This window comes from Nelumbo nucifera, chromosome 1, assembly GCF_055504915.1.
Source record: "Nelumbo nucifera cultivar China Antique chromosome 1, China Antique-T2T, whole genome shotgun sequence".
In the NCBI taxonomy this organism is placed as follows: Eukaryota; Viridiplantae; Streptophyta; class Magnoliopsida; order Proteales; family Nelumbonaceae; genus Nelumbo; species Nelumbo nucifera.
Window position 1 is genome coordinate 101,923,136 of NC_142649.1, and position 23,510 is coordinate 101,946,645.

At 37.3% G+C, this 23,510-nt stretch overlaps 1 protein-coding gene across 2 annotated transcripts in view; it reads left to right on the forward strand.

Moving 5' to 3' along the window:
- SAB (HYPERSENSITIVE TO PI STARVATION 4) overlaps positions 1-23,510 on the forward strand; it is a 106,299-nt gene that overhangs the window by 20,244 nt on the left and 62,545 nt on the right. For both annotated transcript variants that reach the window (XM_010279241.3, XM_088890417.1), the window contains exons 3-5: positions 3,897-4,157; positions 14,148-14,413; positions 19,947-20,169. In XM_010279241.3, coding sequence (XP_010277543.1) covers positions 3,897-4,157; positions 14,148-14,413; positions 19,947-20,169 — 750 coding nt within the window. The remainder of the gene's footprint in view (positions 1-3,896; positions 4,158-14,147; positions 14,414-19,946; positions 20,170-23,510) is intronic.

The window sequence follows — 23,510 nt, forward strand, 5'->3', positions numbered from 1 at the left end:
AAGAATAAACACAAATGACTTGCTTCAAAGAAAGAGACCCAATTTCTGTTTACTTCCCAAGCGGTGTTATCTCTACAAAGCTGATGGGGAAATGGGTTACTACCTTATGGTTACTTGTCTGGTTACTAAAACTGTTTGTGAGTGGGTTTTTTCCCTTGTTGGATGTACTTGGAATCCCCCTGTGAGTGTGCAAAGCTTGTTCTCTCCATCGTTCTCAAGATGGCCTAAGAAAAGAGGGAAGGTTATGTGGAGAAATATTAGGGAGCTGTGTGCTGGTCCATATGGGAAGAGAGAAACTCACGTATTTTTTCAGACAAGGAAAGATCCATAGAAAACTTAACTGAACTGATACACTTAAGGGTAGCTCACTAGCTGAAACCTATGGAGCTATTCTCAGAATTTTCCATGGCTGACATATTGAGGAAGTGGAAAGAAATAGCTACCTCTGCCCAATGTAAGAGAACCTCTAGACCATCTTGGTCCCCCCCTCCTTCTGGATTCGTAAAACTGAACTTTGATGGTAGTAGTTTGAGGAATCCTGGGCCTTCCAGGATTGGGGGAGTGTTCAGGAATGAGGCTGGGATTATTACTGCTATCTTCTCAGGCCTGATTGGAGGGGGTGACTCTCTTATGGCTGAGATTCTAGTAGTTCTGGAAGGAATCCAAAGAGCAAGAGTATTAAAAATCCGATGCTTGGTCATTGAAAGGGACTCGGAGGTGGTGATTGGGTGGCTGAAGGAAGACAACAATGGTTTGTGGAGCTACAGCCTTGAAAAGAAGAAATTTAAATGGCTAAGTAGGGACATTGAGGTGAAGTACAGTTGGGTGAAGAGAAGCGCTAACTCAATGGCTGACGGGTTAGCCAATCAAGGGGTGCTTAAGGAATCTATATTTTGGGCTAATTTTTAGCTTTCTTCTTTGTTCCTTTGTTGTGGGGGAGTTAAGATAGTTTACCTCCCCTCTCTTATACTTAAAGTTTCACAATTCTTATTATTTAATAAAGCATTTTGTTACTGATAAAAAAAAGACTAGAAGATTCGCCAAGGTGGATTTGATCAATGTGATTCTCCCTCCTAAAGAAATATAATTCCTCTTCCAACTTGCCAATCTTTTTTCAATCCTTTCTACTACTGGGTTCCAAAAATTGACCGATATGGGGTTTCCACCCAAGGGAAATCCCAAATAACACAAAGGCCAATCTCCAATCTCACAACAATGCAGCCAAATCTCTCTAAATCACTCTCTTCCAAATTGATGCCATTCACTAGGCTCTTAGACCAGTTGATTGTCAAGTTGGAGGTCCTTTCAAACAAGTTCACAACTAATTTAAGGTTTTTCACATCTTCTCTACTCTCCCCATCACAGAAAATCAGGGTATCATTTGCAAACTGCAAGTGTGAGACCAAAACTCTATCTCTCCCTATTGACCAGCCTTTGATCAATTGCATAGAGTTAGCCTTTGAAATCAGTTTACTCAAGACCTCAACTACCAAAGTAAATGGAAAGGGAGAGAGTGGATCTCCTTGTCTAAGGCCTCTAGTCCCTTCAATGAAATCAATTGCAGTGCCATTCACTAGAACAGAATAGTGACTTGTTTGCAGACAACCTTTGATCCATTTACACCATAAGTCCCCAAAACCACACCTTCTCATTATAATAATAAATAAGTCCTAGTCCACAAGATTATAGGCTTTCCGCAGGTCCAATTTAATTGACACTCCCTTCCTCTTCAGCCTTTTTTGAGCCTCCACACACTAACTTGCAATTAGAATATGATCAATGATTTGTCTATCTTGGACGAATGCCCCTTGGTATTGGGAGATGAGAGAGGGGAGCACCTTTTTAAGCTTTAGAGAGAGAACCTTGGCAATTACCTTATAAATACTGGTCACTAAGCTTATAGGTCTGAAGTCTCCTGGCTGGTTGGCACCTTGCTTATTTGGGATCACAGCTAAGAAAGTTGAGTTAATCCTTGGACTGATTTCTCCCCTTCTTTGGAGTTCTCTGAACACTTTAATCAAATTATTCTTAATTATCTCACAGCAATCTTGATAAAAGGCCACAGTGAAACCATCAGGCCTAGGAGCCTTAGATCTATCCATAGAGAAGATGGCTTCGTTAACTTCATTTTCCTCAAAACTCTTCCTCAAGGCTTCCAGCCTTCCACTTGAATCTCTTCCAAGTTCCCCCATTCCAGTCCTCCCAAATCCCATCTCTCAGTAATTGGCCTACCAAATATTGATCTGAAGTGATCAATAAAGGTTTTAGCAATTTCTTTTTGATCTGTAATTTCAATCCCCCCCACTACTAGAGAAGAAATTGAAATCTTCCTTTTCCTACCTTGGTTTCGTAACAATGGATAGATTGAGTAGGATGTTGCCCATAAAATTAGAGCAGGTAGGCAATATGGAGGGGGGGTGCATTCAGAGTTATGTGCTAGGCAAATACCACTTAGGTTAAAAGGAAAATCAATAGGGGTCATGCAACACGCTTCAAAATTTGATGTTTCAGATTCTATCTGGGAGCTAGGATAAATTCTGGATATTTTTGAGTTTGTTTAAGTATAAGAAATAGGAGTTCATTGGTAAGGAGTGTTTTGCAGCAAAGTTATTTTGGTTATAGTTATTAGAAGTCATTGTCTCAAGTTTAAATTAGTACTCCTAAACAAAGTAGGAGTACAGCAATTTTATTTTGGTTATATATCTATTTTTTCAGCATAGATTGAAAATAATCCAGTAATTTTGTTTCTTTATGTGGATATGTGATGCTCCCATGGTATGGGTGTGAGGCTTAAACTACCTAGGAGTGATTCCTAGTTTTATTTTCTCCTTCAAAGTGCTTGCTGTCCTTCAAAGTGTAAGGCTAGCAATGCTTTATGGAGCAGAGTGTTGGGCAGTCAAGAAACAATGTCCAAAAAAATGAGTGTGGCAGAAATGTGTATGCTGAGATGGATGTGGAAAAACTAGAGAGGATAGGGTTAAAATGAAGTCATGAATGAACCTAGGAGTTGCTCCACTAGGTGATTAAATGAGAGAAAGTGGGCTAAGATGGCTTAGTTGTCACATGCATAGAAGACCATCTGCAGCACCCATAGGAAGAAGTGATCTGTTGCAAGTTGAAGTGGCTATAAGGGCTAGGGGTAGACCAAAGACCAAAAAGGAGATGGATTGAAGTAGTAACAAATGATTTAAGTGCTCATGATTAACAATGGATATGGCTAAACAGGATTCATGTAGCTGAACCAACATAGTTGGGACAAAGCTTAGATGGTGTTCAATAGTCCATGACTCCAATAGAGGTTTTGATAGTTACTAATAGTCTAAATATAAAACCAGTCGCATGTGCTTGTTTGTTATGGAAGAGTGTTCAGTAATGCCATATCATATGATGGGTTGGGGTCAAATGGTTGTTATTGGCTTTTGGTGGTTGGTTTATTATCTAAATGAAATCAGAGGGATGGTAGCCAATCTAAATGGCACATTATATATTTCCCAAGAACATGACTATAATAGCAGATGATCTGGCTTGATCAGGAGAGGGCTTTTCTATATGGTGACTGGTCTCTGCCACATTAATTTTTGTAAGGAGAGGGAGAGGACTATCTTTCTTTTTGTAAGGAGAGGGCTTTTCTATTACTACTGCAGTTATCTTTTCCTAAAAAAGAAGAAAAAAATTGCTAACCTTCATAAGATGTGTTTGCAAACCCTTGCCTTTTAGGTTGAAACATGAGTTTTCTTGAGCTATTTTACTAAATCTTTTTTTTTGATAAGTCTATTTTACTAAATTCTGAATAATATGAAAATAAATGCTTAGCAGCGTGATGTTTTTGGTCAAGGCCTTATGACTTCACAGTAGTAACCAATCATATATTTGGGTTGCTTCTGATATTGTTTCAGGGTTCTGTTGAATATATATCTGTTGGTGAAATCAAACTCAGCTTACGCCAGTCCCTTGTAAAGCTCGGGGTTGGTTTTATTTCAAGGGACCCAAAGCTGCAATTGTTAATATGTGACTTGGAAGTTGTAATAAGTCCCTCAAGAAAAGGTGCAAAGAAGGCTAGGTCTGGAAGATCACGTTCTGCTGGTAGAGGAAAGTGGGTGATTGTGGCTAACATGGCAAGATTCTTGTCAGTTTCTGTTACAGAATTAATTGTGAAAGTAAGCAGTCTCTTGTCAAGCAATATCAATGTTAATTACTCCTTGTTTTTTGATCTGTTCATTTGTACATAAATGTTGATACTACGATTGACTTCTTTTCCTTTGTTTTGATTTGATCTTACCTTTTTTTTTGTCAATAACTTGAATTTTTTAAGCAAAAGGAAAGGGGAATATAAGCCAAAGATCTTAGGAAAATAGGTGCACACAAAGACAGGGATGACTATTGTTTTTGTTTTTATTATTTTCCTATAGACTCAGTCTGGGAAGAGTGCAAATACAAATAAGTTCAGTGCAAAACCTTGTATGTGGTATTTCACAAACCTTTGATGACATTATTATTATTGTTGTTGTTATTATTATTATTATTATTATTATAACACTTTGTTCTGGGTTGCGGGTTGCACATTGGGTAAAAACCTTGGATCTGTTCAAGGATTATTCCATTGATGATATCATTAGAAACTGGAATGCAGTAGTGACTTCTTTAAGCTCAAGGGCTGTTATTCAGGGCCATTAGGAGAGGGAGACTCCCTAAGAGCAGAAGTTATAGCTCTCCTCCAATGGCTGAGATTGGGGAAACGGTTGGGCTATTAACAAATTGAAGTGGAGGGGGATTCAAAACTGGTGATAGAGTGGTTGCAATCAGGCAGCTTTGGAATTGGGATCCATAGGCAAGCTTTGAGGGAGATTAGAAGTTTATTAAGGGAGTTGGATGCATCTGTTAAGGGTCCGTTTGGTTTGCAGACAGGACAGGTATCAGAATCAGAACCAGAATTGGAATCACCTATTCCTGATGCTTGTTAATCCGGTTCCGATTGCCGCTGTTTGGTTCATTGGGAGTTGGAATTGGAATCAACTGAAAATTTTCAATTTTGCATTAGTCTATTTATTATTTTCTTATTACTTTATTAATATTTATAAATATATAATCATTATTTTGTTAGTATTTAACAATTAATATCTTGGTATTTGTAGTTTATGAATATTTTATTAATTTATTATTATTTTAGGATTACATTAATAATATTTTTATTACTATATTTTATTAATATTTTTTTATTAAATAATTAATATGTTAGTGTTTTATTATTATTTTAATTATATTATATTAACATTTTATTTGTACTCAATTATTTTTATTTAAATAATATTTTGGATTTTTATTATTACTTTGTTATTATTATTTTATTAGTATTTATCAAAATATCATTATATTTTATTAACAATTTTTTATTTTATTATTATTTTCTTATCAGTTTATTAATATTCTATTGTTGTTTTTTATTATTTAATAAGTAATATATTTTCTTTTGATTATTAATTCATTAAAATTTTATTATAGTATGGCTATTTTATAAATGTTTTACTAGTATTTTATTATTAGTTTAATTATGAATGTACTCTTATTTTATTATTGCTTTCATAATATTTTATTATTGAATTATTAATGTTTTATAATAATATTATTTTGTTATTACTTTAATTGTATTATATTAATATTTTATTATAGTACTATTATTTTATTACTATTTTACTAATATTCTGTTAATATTTTATTATTTTATTATTAATATATTATTATTTTTTATTACTATTAACTTATTATTAATTTAATAATATTTTATATTTTTATTTGGGGGACTTTTTGTCATGAGTTCTGTACTTCTTGACAAACTCTGGAATGGGAATCCCTTTCGGGGGGGTGGGGGCTGTAATGGCCATTCCCCCAAGAATGGAGCCATTCCGATTCCAGGCACCTATTCCTGGAAACCAAACGGACCCTTAGATGGGTCAGAAGATCAGCAAATGGTTTGGCTGATACACTAGCTAAACAAGGGACAAATAGGGGAGAATTGTTTTGGGCTGAATTTTAAATTGGATTTATGGGCGGCTAGTCTCCATTTTTTGGGGACTGGACCTGTGTTTTCTTTTAGTCTTTATTAATGAAAGTTACCATTTCCTATCAAAAAGAAAAACTATTTCTATTCATTGCAATGAAAAGGGGTTCCAAACCACCCAGAATTTTTGATAGCAATATATAGAGAGACACAGTATTATACCGAGGACATCTCGTTCAAAATGATTGTACTTATTTACAATTCAAACCCCAGAACATATATTCCTGATAGATTCTCCCCAGTATCTCCTGTTCTGGCTAGCTAATCTGTTAGATTATTAGTGGATGTGGGTTTCCATCTGATTGAGGCATTCAAACATTCAATCAAGTCTCTTGCTTCTCTAATCATTAACCTGAAATATCCAGGGCTCCTCTTTCCCTGATCTTTACCAGTTCAAGACCACTTGATAACCCTGTTCAACAAATCAATTTGTCAAGCCAACTTTAAGGCAAGTTTTAAGCCTTGAATTTGAGCTAAAAATTCTGCTTTCAAAGAATTTCCAAAACCAATTGAGGTGAAGGGGGACCCTAAGCTCTTAATAGGATGGTTGTAAGCAAATAGTCTGGGGATTTGGACCCATAGACAGCTTGTGAGGGAAATCAAATGCATAGGAAGGGAGATTGGGGTGTTCTTTAGGTGGGCTAGAAGGTCAGCAAATGGACTAGCTGACACTCTAGCAAAACAAGGGCTTCTAGAGAGGATTTGTTCTCTGTCATTTTACAATATTGAAATAATTTGTGGGCTCAGCATCCTCCTTTTGGGTGGTTGACAGTTGTACTTTGATTATTTTCTTGTTTAATGAAACTCACCATTTCCAATAAAAAAATTTCAACCACCAATTGAAACTCACCTTTTGGGTTTTCTTTAGGTGGACTAGAAGGTCAGCAAATGGACTAGCTGACACTTTAGCAAAACAAGGGGCTTCTAGAGAGGATTTGTTCTCTGCCATTTTGCAGTATTCAAATAATTTGTGGGCTCAGCATCCTTGTTTTGGGTGGCTGATAGTCGTACTTTGATTATTTTCTTGTTTAACAACTCATCATTTCCAATAAAAAAATCCTACACCAATTGAACCCAATAATTTTAGAAGAATATTTCCCCTTTTATCTACAGCTGTTCCAATGACAGTCATACTCTATTTTCTTCAAGTCTAACCATCCAGGACTGAACATGGTATGCTACTCTGTTGTTTTGAAGCTTCTTTTTTTGATTATTAATGCATTTTTTCTCACTAACGATAAAAAATGAGGTTCACGAAGAATGGGGGCAAGAATTATAGAAAAACAAAGAAAAAACTCTGCAATTTTTTTTTTGTTGAAAAAGCAAGGTATTGTATTTCATTTCTGTATGAAAAGCATGAAGCCCATTTACAAGGCAATGTGCAAGGTTATGTCAGATTTGTGCTCCTGTTTACAAAGAGAGATTCATCATAAAAAAATGAAGAATATGGGATCCCTTGGAATGGTTTGAGAACTACTAGCCAAGAGCACAAAGTGTCTTTCAACCTATTTAACATCTCCTTTTCCGAGCTTTGCTTGTTGTCGAAAAATGCGGCTGTTCCTTTCACACCATATTCCTCATATTATATCAGCAAGACACATGTTCCATAGAAGCTTTCCTATTCTGCTGAGGCCTCCAATATACCGGCAGCTGAGGAGAGTTACTCTCTAGGGCAAGCATCCTGGGACTCTGAAACATTGTATACCAGTTGCAAACTCCTTTACAACTTGTCTCTCCAATGCAAACACACCAATGCTAACAACCTAAACATAAAGCTGCTATACGCCATTCATTTGGTCCCACAGATCTCCTAACAGTTTGGTGGATACATTGGCCAAACAAGGGGCAAAAAGAAATCAGTTTTATTTGGGGGGGGCGGTCATTTCCAGTAAACCTGAATCCTCATTGTAAACAATGATAAAAGATATAAAAAGTTGATGGGCTAGTTAGCAAGGGCTAGCCTGGTGCACTAGGGGTTCTTGGCACAATTACTGTATTTCTTCCATTCTGTATTACTAATTAATTAAATGCGACTAACTAATGATAAAAAGCATAAAGCCGATTCATAGAAAATCCTAATAAATTAATAACAAAAGTTCCCAGGGCAAAACACCTAAAGAATTGTGAACTATGCCAAGAGCATAAAAAACAGCCATCTGCACCTCTTCAACAATTCCACAAATGTGTCACACATCACTGCCTAAACTCCCTGTTACCGAGAACAAGATCTCAATTGGATGAGGAATCAATCCCCATCTTCGTCCATCTCTTCCTATTCATATACTTGTCTTACATTCAACTTTCATGGTTTTTGAGCCTCTGCAGTATTACCAATTTACTCCATTCATCCACTCCACCATCCTGCCTATCCTGATCCCTTTTCCCTGCTCTTTCCATCCTTAATTCCAGATAATCCTTCTGGCCTTCTTCTTCTGCCATCACAAATTGTTCAGCTTCATCTTTGGTATTTTCTTATTTATTTGTTCTATTGTTTGAGCTTCTTTAGGACATCATTTTTTTGGTAGCTGGCTGGGTTTACTTGTTATTGGTATAGATAATCTATAGAGGGTGCTTTTTCGTTTGTGCATAGTTGAGGTTGGTTTCCTTTCTTTGGGTTATTAAAAACACCTAATCAAAATAAGATAAAAAGTGACAAACATATATTTAGGAAAAGCAAAGACAAATACCAACAATAAGGTCAAGTAATATAAGAATACCCAAAATATCAGCATCCAATACAAAGCAACCATCATCACCCCTTTCCTGGCTAGCGCATCTGCTGATCTACCTAGATGTGCTGTTCACTTTGAAAGCTGACATCCTTGCCTTCTTGATCAGATGTCTTATGTACTTAACATGGTTAGTAGAACTTGAGAATGAACACAATGTAGCCATAGTTGTCAAGGCGACTAAACGGTTTCCCATAGTCGCCTTGCCTAAACGCCATTGGTTTTATATACTAGGCGCTAGCCCAGAAACTTAGTTGGGCGCCTTATACATAAAAGAAACTGCTTTTTATATTTATTGTTTTGATATTTTTATTGGTTGTTTTATTCTTTTAAGATAGGATTATGTAACTTTAACAATCAACCTATGTAATCATTGCATAGAGGGGGAGGGGGACATAACATGGTTCCTCATATTTTGACTTTCTGAGTATTTTGCTGTAGTCTCTGCTTATTGCTCAGTTTTTTTTGAAAAAAAGGTAAGGTAGATTTATTAATTGAAATAGAACCATACAAATAAGCCCCAAAAAAGGAGCAAAAACTGAGAACAAACTCCCAACTTGCAGTACAATTCAAATACACTTCTGGACCTCAACTGAGTTCCAAATACCCTAGGCTAGAAGTCTTTCACACCTGCATTCCATGGCACTACTTTTCCCATGGCACAGGAGATAAGACAGTCTACATCCTTAGCTTATTGCTCAATATTCTATTGCTTAGTATTCTATTGGGATGATGAACAAATATGAAATCTATTTTTCTGTAGAGGTTAAGATTTTGATTAACTAGGTTTATGCCTTTGGGGGGTTACCCAAGAATAGGGAGTTTTTGGAAACCTGTTTGTCAGCACCCAATTTTTGCTTGGTCCCTTCAACCTACCTCTTCGTACCCTCCTTTTAGACTCCAAAACTTGGAATCACAACTAGATCAAATTGAGAATTTACAAAGCCAAAACTTCCTCTTTTGACACAATCCATAGGACAAATGAAAACCTCGAGATCAACATTGACGTCCAATCAAATATGGTCTACAGACTTAGGAAACTATAAATTAGTCACACTTCCACAGTTCATCACGCCAATTTTCTTTCTAATGGCCCTGATCCAACACATCCATTGCCTCAAGATCACTAGAATACAATCCCATTGAAAGTCTATAACGACCAACCTCAAAAGTGCCAATATTTTGTTCTAACGGCCCTACACAACTAGAATTAGAAAACCTAGATCAGAACCATACACTTGACTCCTCACCTTAATCTGCGCCTACCCACCAATTTTCATTACCAAATTCTTCCGTTTGACCCGCCATTAAGCCGATATCCTATTTAAGCAAATCTCATTGATTAGAGATTATCATCCACCACCCCAACTTCATTTGACCGATTATACCTCAACACTATGTCCAAAAACTCAAAAAACCCTAGTACGTCAACTTTCACTACCAAACTCCTCCATTCGACCATTAAAAAAAGTGAGGTTCCATTCTGGGCCGTCTCGTTAACTGATAAACCATTGACCCAAACTAAATATGTCAATCTACACCTTTGATCAAAGATCCATCACTTCCATTAGACTCAAGACGTTCAAAAGTGCCTACCCATCAAATTTCATCCCAAACTTCCCCCTTTTGACCCTTCATCAAACAAAGATTCTATTTCAGCAAATTTCGTTGATCTGGACTTGCCTGCCATAGATCGTTGTCATCTTGACCCTACTAGACCAATGAAACCTCACCACTATGTTTAGAGACCCAAAAAACCCCATCACGTCAAATTTCATGACTTGATTCGCTCGTTTGGCTGTTAAACTAGGAAGATGCCATTTTGATGCACTAACTGCCAGATTGAATCACCACCTCATCTGTCCTAACCTGAAACCTCAAAGGGGTGATGGCTGATGTTAGACCCATTCTTGACCTGTTCAAACACCTGGACCAATGAAATTAATTCTAATAGACTCAAAAGCCCCAAAACCCAAAGATACTCCCACTTAAAACTGAGAAAAGACAAAACCACATTTAGAAGTTCATCAAATTTACATTTTCTACCACTGATAGCCCCAAATACGAGACTGCCATGACAGACCCACCCTAAGCTCCCATTGGATGCACAAAACCCGTGAAAACTACCCCCAAATCGTAGCAAATCTTTCACCAAAGAGGAAAGTTTCACTCAACACTGTTTTCTTTGAAAAATCCGTGCCTATTCTCTTGTAAAAGCTTTCTTGAAGCCCAAGTCCTCTAGCTGGACGAATTTCAGAACTGTCCCCCTTTTCTTTCTCTATAAATAATGATCCAACTTGAGATTGAAAGGGGGGAGAAATCTAGGGAGAGGAGGGGAGAAATCTAGAAAGGGAGGAGAAAAAGAGCATTTCCCAAAGTCCTTGAAGATCAAGCCTCAAATCTGCTTTGTTTTTGAGATTGAAGATTTAAAACTTGAATCAGTCACCCCCAACTCAACAGCTCGTCCAAGTTTCATTTGAACCTTTTCTAGCTGTTGGAAAACTCTTCTCAAGGTTGCACACGAGAGGTAAGCCTCTCATTCCACCGTTTTTCTAAGTTTGATTTTGTAATCTCTGTTTTTAGTTTAGTTATGGGTTGCCTGAAGTCCCAAACCCAAGGGAAACCTTCATTCCTAGTTTCCTCCAGATTGAGAAAAAGAGGTAGAGAGGTGAGGGTCTTAGGGAAATCAATACCTAAGACCCGATAACATAGTCTCAAATCAATTCTCGGTGAAATTGGGAGCGTTTTTTCTTGGTTTTGGGAGCTCTAAGCAATCATTTTCATTTATGTTTTGTAAGAAGTTGAGATTGAACAATTCCCGTATTGGGCTGCTATAGTAGCTTGGAGAGAGGGGTGCCTAACACCTTCCTCTCCCAATCCTTGGGATCCAAAATCTCTTGATTAGGTGCTTTTCTTGGCGAAGAACGAAGTCACTATCAATGCAAGTGAATCGATTTTCGAATATGAAAACGAGGGCCCATTTCCTTTGAAAAATGGGTGGTGACTCCATTTCTTTGAGCCGGCCCATGAGCTTCCCGGAGTTCACACCGTTGTAGAAAGATTTGCTGAAAAGATAGCAATGTGGAAAAGGAGCAACATTTTATGGGAGGAGGAATCAGTTTGGTCAAATGCTCCCTGGCCAATCTGCCTACTTATTTCTTGTCTACCTTTAGAATTCTGGTTAAAATAGCAAGGCAGTTAGAAATAATAACGAGAGATTTCTTGTGGGGACCAGTAGATGAAAAGAAAGATCACTTGGTATTGTGCTAGTCTAAGGAACAAGATGGACCAGACATTGGGATTTTTATTAAGGGCAATGCAACTCTTCTATGAAAATGGCTTCAGGGGTTTCCTCTAGAAGGAGAAAGGATGTGGCACAGGGTCATTGGAAGCATTCATGGTATGGCGAAAAATGGCTAGGATGCAAAATTGGTGCTTCATGCTTCATAAAGCTCTGCTTGGATAGCAATAATTGAGGTAATACCAACTTTTCAATTTCGTTTGTTTTGATGTGGGGTGTGGGAATAGAGTCTTATTTTGGGAATATCTTTGGATTGGGGACGTGCCCCTTAAATTGGAATTTCTGGTACTCTACTCATTGTCAAACTACAAGGCTGAACCTGTTTCTAGGTTTGGTATGCCCTTAGAACATGGTTTGAACTGGGGTCTTGGATTCAAAAGGGGTCTGAGGGATAATGAGTGTGATTCCCTTATCCTACTGTCTAAATTGGAAAAGGTATTTTTGGATCAAAACTCTTAGAATTTGGTCTCCCTCCCTTGACGGCTTTTCTCTTGTGCTTCCTTTTTCAACCTTTTGTTCTTTCAAAAACTTTGGGGGTGAATTTCCTGGTGAAAGAAATTTGATGCATACCTATTCCTCCTAGAGGACAAGATTTGTGTTGTGAAGTATTTCTTGGTCCCATCTGTCATGTTCAGCACTACCAATCTTTGGTTGCTTGATTTTACCATTAATATACCCAATTTTTCCTCTAGCAGTAATATAAAGTTTAATTCCCCTAGACCACTCAAGATAGTTCAGTCCATCAAAGGGGATTACAGCCATGGGGAAACTCATATCCATCCCCCCACTCATTCCATTTTGACCTCCTTAAATTCCTGAAGTTGCAGAATTCTCAGAGGACATGATTTAAACACCCTTCAGACCTTACACACACTTTATGATCCCTCATATCACGAAACAAACAGTCCTAGAAACACCAAGGATGAAGCCCACATGCACACACTGCAATCTGGACACAATCTGACCACAAACCAGCCTAGATTGTCCAAAAAAGGCAAGATTTTATGGTGATCTCAGAGCTGATCTGACCTAGCAGTCACACTCCACGAACTTCCAGACACCCCAAACACATCGACTGCTTGGAGGGGTCATAAACCAGTATGGTTACGCCACAAGGGTTAAAAGATCAGGTCATCCACGACCTACAGATCTGAATTCTCAGACATGGGATCACACGATCCATAAAAAAAAGATTTTTGAACCTCACAGCTTCTCAGAAAACATTCAGCAGTCTGGAGTCATATAGTTTCTTCTTGGTACACGACCAAGGAAAAGGAAAAAAACACACACAAAAAAATCTGTACCAGTCGTAGGTCTGCACTTTTTTGATATCAGTTGAAGAAGACAGCAGGTTGAAGCTTGTTCGATCTGCTCACAGGCCTAGCAGAACCGCTCTGATACCATATTAACAGCCGAACAGAGGAGAAGAGAGGTAGGAGAAAAGAGGAAGAGAGGAGAGAAGAGAGAAGAGAGAGATTTGGAGTCTGCTACAGTGTTGGCGGCGCCAGCTTATATTAATATATATATAGGGCAACCATAATTAGAAGGGAAAGGACCCTTGTGCCCTTACTTAAGTTATTGCATAAAAAACAAAAGAAAAAACTGCTTTAATTTGTCCAAACGGACCCTAACTCAGTAGAATACAAACATAATAAATAAAGTTAATATTCCAACAGTCATTTCATGGACCAAGCAAAGAGGTTTAATTCTAAATTCAGTTGGGTAAGAAGATCTGCAAATGGGATGGTGGGTGTTTTAGCAAAACAAGGAGCTGATAGACCTCTTTTATTTTTGGGCAAAACCTGATGTATTATGGGCTGGTGAATTGCTATAACAATTGTACTAAGCTTCTGATTTAATAAGGAATGAAATTCTTTTGCTGATACAAAAAAGATTTTGATTAACTATATGAAACTTGAGTTTTTGTTGTCACTTTCTTACAAATACTTACTAAGTTTAGTTTAGTTTAGTTGCATGCCTATATCTCATTTGTATCATTTACCCACTCTAAGAGACTTGTAATAGCCATTTTTTTTTATAATAATGTATTTGAATATTACAGACACCAAAAACTGCTATTGAAGTTAAAGATCTGAGAGTGGACATATCTAAAGATGGTGGATCCAAGCCAACTCTGTTTGTCAAGCTGCACTTTCTACCGGTTCTTGTGCACATTGGAGAACCACGGCTTAGCTATGATCAATCATTTGTTTTTAACCAAGGGGGATGTTTTTCTGCTGGTCAAATATCCCTTACTACTACAGAAAGGGCCTCTGTACCTTTTATCTGCGAGGAATTATCACTTTCTTGTGAATTTGGTCATTATAGGTGAGTTTAGTTTAAAGAAAACTTGGTTATTCTTTGTATCATTTTCAGTTGTGATTTGAATATAACCTTAGCTGTTTTACTGAGTAGGACTGGGGATGTATCTCATCCTTGGATGTTGTTGAGCAGTAACTCTCTGGAGTTCCAATTTACCAAACAAAAAAATATATATCTTTTTATTCATAAAAAAAAACTCTCTGGAGTTCCAACATTTTCATGTAGTAATGGATAATTTCAATAAAATGAAAAAGAAATTACAATAGTCTGGTTATAAGATATCACCAAAGACAGAAAAAATACACACCACTTCGTACCCCGACATAAGCAAAGTCCTACACAATCATCTCCAATAATCCTGAAAGTACATGGAAAGAAGACTATGACCAGGAGTTGACACCACAAAGAAAGGAACACACACATACCCATTTCAGCCACTAATAAATCTTCCACCCCATTCTCAACAACAATTCACTTCTATCTCTGAGAGTGCCTATAACTACTTGAACCAACTTTTCTTTCAGAATCTTGTCCTCTCTCCATTTAATAATCTCCTACGTCTCTAACAAGTAATAACCAACCAAATCTTAGTATCTTACTGAACCTCCAAATTCCCTATGCCCCATAGTAAAACTTCATTCGTACTGTTTCCAGCATTTTATATTGATTCAGCTCTACCTGTTTCTTTTTCTATCCATAAATGCTTTTCTTGTATATTCTTCTCCTGCTAGAAAAAAGTAAGCCCAAATTTTTATCATTTTGAACCTCTTTTTCTATGACTACATTTATGTCTGTCCTTTTGTTTCATGCATGGTTGTGCCACATTCAGGATCTTCTTGAGTCGATGTTGACTCCTCTCAAATCCATTGCATACCTTTCTACTTTTGTCACCCCCAAATTGACACCTACTATGTAATTCCTATAGACTTGGCAATTTCTCAAAGCATTTTACTAAAAGTTGCATGTTCTTCACCCTCTCTTCCCTTTATCTTCTCAAAACACATTTTTGTCATTTGCGAATCACAGACAAGAAGTATCTAAGGGGTGAGTGACTAGGGATCATTTGTAAATCACCTTTTCTTTTTATGAAGAGAGGTCGCATCTCACACCTAGGTGTGACAATTGGACAGGTTTGGTTGGGTTGAGCTTCAACCTAACCTGTCGGACCCGCTAATCCATTAATGACCCATTTAGGAAAATTTAAATGGGTTGGGTTCAACCCAAAACTGCCTTAACCAAATCCAACCTGCCCAAACTATTAATCCTACATGCATAAATTACATAAAAATATAACATGAATTACATAAAATTATACATAAATTACAGAAAACTATAAAAAGCATAGAAAACAAAAAAAAAAACAAAAATTACAAGAAAATATGACAAAAGTTATAAATAAACATAGAAAATAAAAACAAAAATTATAGGAAACAAGGAAATATTACAAAAAGTACAAATAAACATACAAAATGAAAAAAAATCGTAAAATGACGAAGTTGAAGAAGAGCACGAGCAAGAAATGAATCTATCATTCATGAGTGGCAATGATATCCTCAATCCATTCCCATGAGAATCCTTGGACGCCCCCTCATTTTCTGGTAAGATTAAAATCCATTCCATAATTCTTTTCCCATTGGATAATATAAGTTGATCCCTGCACTTTGACTGGTCTCAAAAAAATTCTTCTCTCTTCCAGATTTCGCAACAAATAGCAAAGGGAACACAGCTCCATGCAATTTTTGCCTTCCTATTCCCTTAAGTTTTAACCAACTGAAAACATCCATAGCAAGGGAAAAGAGGAAGGGGGGATAGTAGACTCTGTGCCTCAACCCCCTTGTTGGGAAAAAATCTTATACTACCCCATTAACTAAAACTGAATAGTGAACAGTTTGAAGACATCATCTAATCCAAAGCCTCCATCTAGCCCAAAACCTGCACCTTTCTAAAACTTTCCACACAAAAGGACTAGCCCATATGATTGTAAGCCTTTTCCAAGTATAACTTACACAGCCAACATTTGTGACAAGACTTTGTCAGTTCTTCAAGATATTAATTTGCAATTAGTCTTTTGGTGTATAATCTGCCTATCTTGGACAAATACCCCTTGATTTTGCATGATTGAAGAAGGGAAAGCCTCTTTCTACATCAATAATAAAACTTTTGCAATGGTTCGGTGTCGATGGCTATGGCGAGGGGGAAGTAGAATGATAGGAACCTTTTCCCGTTGCCAAGAGGTTGGTTGTATCATTCCTTGAGCTATAGGGTCAGAGCACCACTCATAGAGGGATTTTAGCAATCACAAGGATGCCAAAGAAGAGAAGATGGTTTTATCATCGATGATCTTTATTGATATATCATATGTATTTATAGGCTCATGGCCATCACAACTAATCATGAAGGATGATCGGCAATGATTACATAGGTGATCAAAATGGCATGATTTCTAATGATTGCCCTGTCAACGGACTGTTAGCAGCTCTTGTCCGAGAAATGACTCAGGTTGTTGATGTGAGGGTAGCCATGTCATTGGCTGGAGTGGATGCTGCATCTCTGTGCTGGCTTCAGGAAATTTAGCATGTAACATCCCTTCTCCCTTTGAAGCAGCCTTGTTCTCATGGCTAGCATTTGTGATCTGCTTGCAGAGCTTGCAGGTCAACTCATTCCACCTTTTATGAATAGCATTGGTTGTTGAGGTGTCCAAACACATTATGTAGAGGGATATGGTAGCATTTTGGAATTTTGTTGACACCCTTAGTTACTGGCTTTCTTGCTGGATAGCATTGTCCAGAAGCATATATGGCAACTAGCTTAACAACAAGCTTGGTGGAATCCACAGCATGAGATGCACCCTCATCCCTGGTCATATTATTATAAAATAAGTGACCCTAAGCTTCTCTGTGGAGGAAACCGATTCACTTACTAGTGTTTTAAAAGTGCAAGGTGCAAGGCGAGGTGCACACCTTTTTGAAGCAAGGAACAAAAATGCAAAAAAATGCCAAAACATTCAAAAAAATAAATTTTAAAAATTTTAAATATTAAACTTAATATTAATTAAAGATATAAACTTAAAATTTAAAATAAATGTTTTAAAAATGTATTATCTCAAATTAAAATACATAAATATAACATGTAAAACATATTCAAAATGAAAATTTAAAAATTGTAGAGAAGATGGGCCGAGTGGCTCATAACCCACAGCTTATGTTTATGTTTTCTGTTATGTTTAATTTTATGTTTATGTCTTATTCTGTTAACAGGCCCATGTAGAGAAGATGGGCCGAATGGTCCATAACCCACAGCTTATGTTTATGTTTTCTGTTATGTTTAATTTTATGTTTATGTCTTATTCTGTCAATGGGCCTGTTAACATTAGTTTATGTTTATGTAATTAGCTGCCGCCCAACTAAGGGCTAACTTGTAAATTACTTAAAGTTAGTGATTAAGTTAATGAAATAGATTAGGGAAAGGAGAGAGCTGTATGAACAACTCATCTCTCTAAACCCTTCTCACATCCAACTTCTTCTTTTTCTTCTTCTACTTCTTGCTGTTTTCTCTCTCTCTCTCTCTCTCTCTCTCTCTCTCTCTCTCTTTTTCGAATTTCACAATTCTTTAATCAGTCCTCTCATTCTTTTAGGACTGTTTTTCTTCTCGGTATCAGAGCAGGTTCCTTTTTCTTCCTTTCTCCTTTTTTCCTTTTTTTTCCCATACAGTGTGTATGGAGAGCTGAATCGAATGAGTGATTGAAGAAATTATTCGGCCCAGTTGGTGGTGGTTTTTTGGAGAAAAGGAAGATGTCTAGTTCATTATTCTGACAGTCTTTGGAGTTTTTTGCCCAAAACTTTAATCAACTGGAGAGTTCTGATTGCGGGCCCCACAGGGAGCTTCACCTTGGCACCCAGTGACTGAAGGGGGCCCCTTTCATTTTCTTGAAGGTCGATCCATACCTAGTACAGTTCAGTGAATCCTACAGGGAGCGGCTGCAGTTTTCCTATTTCTCCTGGGTTTCGGATGAGACGTAGCTGGCGGCTAGGGTTTCGTAAAGGTTGGTACTTGGTGTCTATTTTTTTTCTGTCTTCATTATTTGCCATTTGAAGTTGTTTTTGATGAAAATGGATGTCTTTCGAATGGAGAACAAGTTGGGCTAAGAGTCCAGATTCCAGACATGTTCTGGGAGCACCTGGCGATTCTTTATTGGCTATGACCACAGTCAAGCTTGATGGGACTAACTATCTAGCATGGTCACAATCAGTAAAGATACATGTTTATAGTAGAGGCATCTGGGGATACATTTCCAGGAGTAAGAAAGCACCTTAGGAAGATGAGCTATCGTATGAGAAATGGTTGCAAGAGAATTACACTGTTATTGGGTGGTTAGTGAATTCGATGCAACCACAAATTAGTCAGCACTTTTTGTGGATGAATTCAGCTAAGGAAATTTGGGATAGTGTTGCTGAACCCTATTCACAAAAACTTAATGTGGCTAGGGCATATAAGCTAAGAAGTGATGTGAATAATCTAAGGCAGGGGGAGAGACCTTTTGCAGTATACTTCTCAATGCTGAAATCCTTGTGGCAAGAGATTGATCTCATGGAAACAATTGTCTGGGAAAGTACAGATGATGCTGAGACATACAGGAAATTAGTTGAGAGGAATAGGGTTTTTGAATTCCTGATGGGGTTGACTCCAAAGTTCGATATTACTAGACAGAATATCCTAGCTAAGGATAATGTATCCTTGTCTTAGGCTTATGCCATGCTGAGCAGTAAAGAGAAGGCCCATTAACAGAACAAGACATAAACATAAAATTAAACATAACAGAAAACATAAACATAAGCTGTGGGTTATGGGCCATTCGACCCATCTTCTCTACAAAAATAAAATAAAATGTAACATATAATACATATTCAAGCACACAGAACTCTCAATCTCTTTATTTATTTATTTTCCAATTGCATTACTTCAAATAATTAATGTGATGTTAAATATTTTGCTTTCCTGATTCTACGAGCTGCCTTTGTACCAAGTCCATATTAGGGTCTTAACTTCTTACCCTAAAAAATAATTTTATAATTTTAATTGTCTTTTAAAAATGTCTTTTATTAGGATGAATGAATGAACAACATTAGCAAATAGGGGTGCAAGTTGAGTACCTGTTGAAGAATTTACACAACATTGGTTTTGGCCGCTCAGGCATATTTTAACAGCTGCTCAGCCCTAGCCTGCCCACGTTGCAGCCGTATTATATGTATACTGTTTCTTTACATACTTCAATAAAAGTTTTTAATCATTACCGATAAAAATGGTATGTTAAATAAATGGTTCTTTTGTGGTGAACGTTTTATATTTTGTATTCTACAAAAATGGTAAACATAACAGAATGGTGAAACAGGATTCATGTAGCTGATCCCATATAGTTGGGATAAGGCTTGATGATGATGGTGAAGATATTTTTTTGATACTAATAATTAACAAACAACATTTTATTAAAAATTGGATATTGGTGTGGACTAACAGTACTCTATTTACTTTTTGACCACAGGGATGTTGGTGTCATTGTAAAAAATGTGGATATCATTAGTGGAGAAGTCCTTGTGAACCTAAATGAGGAGTTGCTTTTTAAAAACAAGACTCCGCCAGAAACCTTTCTTCAGGAAGACATGGCTGGAGAATCCACTTTGGACTCTGTGCCAGCTAAGAATTCACAGAAAAAACAAAATGCTCTTCTATCACTTAAAAAGTACACTCCTGTGTTTCCTGAAAAGGTTAGTAGGCTTTAATGTTGAACTTTGGAGGCATGGTACGGACTTCTTGTCTTTCCTGTCATGTTTTTCTTATGTCTCAGATCTTTGAATCTTGCTTTTTGGTTAGTTTTATAATTATTATTTTGATTTAGTTGTTTATAGCATTTATATACACCCTTAAGCTTTCTTAAATAATAATCCTTTCTGTTTAGTTTTTCTAAATTGATCAGAAGTTCCATCCTTGCAGTTTTGAGAGCATGTGGCTGAGGAACTCTGACCTGAATTGTTCAACAGATAATTGGTAGAAGTGTTCTCTTTTTTATAATAAATACAAAAATTATTGTTATGTGGAAATCAGCAAAGGCAGCGCGATGGTGTGGACAATATGGGAGGAAAGGAATGCAAGAATCTTCAATGAGAAGCATAGGCCAGAAGAGGCTATTGTGGAGGCCATAAAGATAAAAGTTGCTCATTGGGTAAAATCACTCCAGCTCTTTCAAAATATCTCAATTACTGATATTGTAAGAGCCTAGAATGAAGTGGCACACATTGCTGAGAAGAAGGAAAGAAAAGTGATGGAATGGAAGCCCCCGGGCCCCAACAAGTTAAAGCTGAACTTTGATGGGAGCTCTATAGGAAACCTGGCTATGGGAGGAAAGGAATGCAAGAATCTTCAATGAGAAGCATAGGCCAAAAGAGGCTTTTGTGGAGGCCATAAAGATAAAAGTTGCTCATTGGGTAAAATCACTCCAGCTCTTTCAAAATATCTCAATTACTGATATTGTAAGAGCCTAGAATGAAGTGGCACACATTGCTGAGAAGAAGGAAAGAAAAGTGATGGAATGGAAGCCCCCGGGACCCCACAAGTTAAAGCTGAACTTTGATGGGAGCTCTATAGGAAACCTGGCTATGGCAGGCATTGGTGGTGTAATCAGAGATTCCTCAAGCAAAGTGTTGGCTTTGTACTCAGGACCTTTAGGGGAAGAGACTCCTTAAAAGCTGAATTGTTAGCCCTGCTGCAAGGGCTAATGATTGCCAAGCAAGCTGATCTTAAGAACTTGGAGATGGAAGGGGACTCAAAACAGTGATATCTTGGACCAATTCAAGCAGTAATGTTCCTTGAAACTAAAGACATCCATTAAGGGAGATAGTAAGCATAGCAAGGGAATTTAGTGCTTCATTCACATGGGTGAGGAGACCTGCAAATGGAATGGCTGACTCTCTAGCTAAACAGGGAGTTCAAAGGCAACAGCTTTTTTGGGCTTTATTGTAACATTTTCTGTTGAATTGTCTGCACTCTTTTTGATGTAACTCTATTGAAAATAAACTATAAAAAATTATTAAAAGAATAAAATTGCAAATAAACTATCCAAACGAAAAAGGAAATTGCAAATACAACATTAGGTAACCAAATATCGCTAAAGCAGTGAGATCCAAGAGCACCTAACAGAACTCCCCTCCACGAACACTTCACTCCTATTAAATCAACTATGATTCCATTTATCTAAAAAACAACTAAAATACCAAAATCACCACCCCAACGAAATCCTTTTCCTCACCCAGTTAACATGCCAAGAATTTACTACTTGTTTTCTATACACCTTGCAATTTTATAAAGCAAAAGACTCCATCTTTAATGCATAATTCAGAATAAAAACTTATACAGCCTTGGATGCACACATCCTTCAACATCAACGACCACCCTTATATATCATTCTGATCTCTACACCACTTCTTATGAATCCACAACCTCCTCAATCTCATTAAAATCTGAACTTGTAAATTTATGATTTCCCCTTCTTTTCTAACTTGAAGAAAGCTTTCCTTGCAAACTCTCCACCACCTAAAAAGAAAAGCCCCAATCTCCTATTTAGCTTTAGTTGTTTTTCACTTACCCTATTGAGATCTGATTTCATATCAATCTTGATTGTCCATAATTGATGACATGATCAGAAAATGAAAGGAAGTGGTTGGGACTTCCTACTCAAAAAAGACTTTGATGTGCCAAAGTTGGACTCCCCTAGAAAAAGGGGTTCATAGAACTTAATTTTGATGGAAGTAGCATGGGAAATCTAGTGCCATCAGGAATGGGAGGTACTTTCAGGAACGAAGATGATTATATAGCAGCTTTATTTTCAGGACTGATTGGTTTAAAGACTCTCTAAGGGATTTGCACTTCTTTTGACCCAATTCACAAAGGAATTTGCTTAGCTAACCCATCCACGAAGGAATTTGCACTTCTTTTGACCCAATTCAGCTTGACTTCAATATCCCTAGTTAACCATTTAAATTTCATCTTTTCATTGCTGTAATGCCAAACACGAGATTTCCCTTCCTTCAACCAGCCCACCACTAACTCAGAGTCTCCCTCTATGACAAGTTTCTTAATGCTCAAATCCTTGGCCTTTTGTACACCTTCCACAACTGCCATAATCTCAGCTTGAATAGTCACCCTGATCTATCGGACTAGAGAAATGAGCGATCACATTCCCATCTCCATTCCTTAAGACTCCCCCAATACCCAAGGGCGCTGGGTTCCCCACACTACTCCCATCAAAGTTCAATTTAATAAACCCACTAGGAGGGACCCAAACATGTATAGAAGAAACAATAGGTGGAGTAGACTTTGCAACTTCCTTCCATTTCCTTAGCAAATCATCAATTGAGAAGTCATTAAACAACTCAAAAGACTTAAGCCAATTCTCTACTCTGATGTGAATCACCTCCAAGGTGGACTGTACCCTTCTTTCCTTACCAGCAAAAATTCTCAAATTTCTTTCTTCCTAGATCGTCCAACATGCTGCAGCCCTTATACTTCTCCACATAATTCTCCCCATTTTCACTGGCTACCTGAAAAAAGAAGAAGTAAACAGACTTTGCACATTCGACGGGGGAATCCAACTACAACCAAAAAAAGGAATCGATCCAATCCCAAATACATTTACCAAAATGACAAGAAATTAATAAGTGATAGCCATTCTCACCATTAGCTTTGCACATAACACGCCAATGAGGAGACATGAAACTTTTAGGTCTTCTTTTTAAGCAAGTCACAAGTATTGATTCATTCCAGAAAAGCTTACCAACAAAAACACCCAACGCTAGGAGGAATAGGATTACACCATACTTCCTTAACAATGAAAGACAACCCAAGGGGAGAGTTTTGTTGAGTTAAGGCTTTAAAAAAGGAAGCATAAGAAAACTACCCAGAGGGTGAAAGAGACCAAATCCTGCAATCAGGATTTGTAGGATCCAAGTAAACCCCTTCATGGATACCCAAAAGTGACAAACTGCTATTTAAATCTGAATCCCTTAAATTAGAGGCGTTTAGATGAGAAAGAAGCCTAGGTGACTCTAATTGC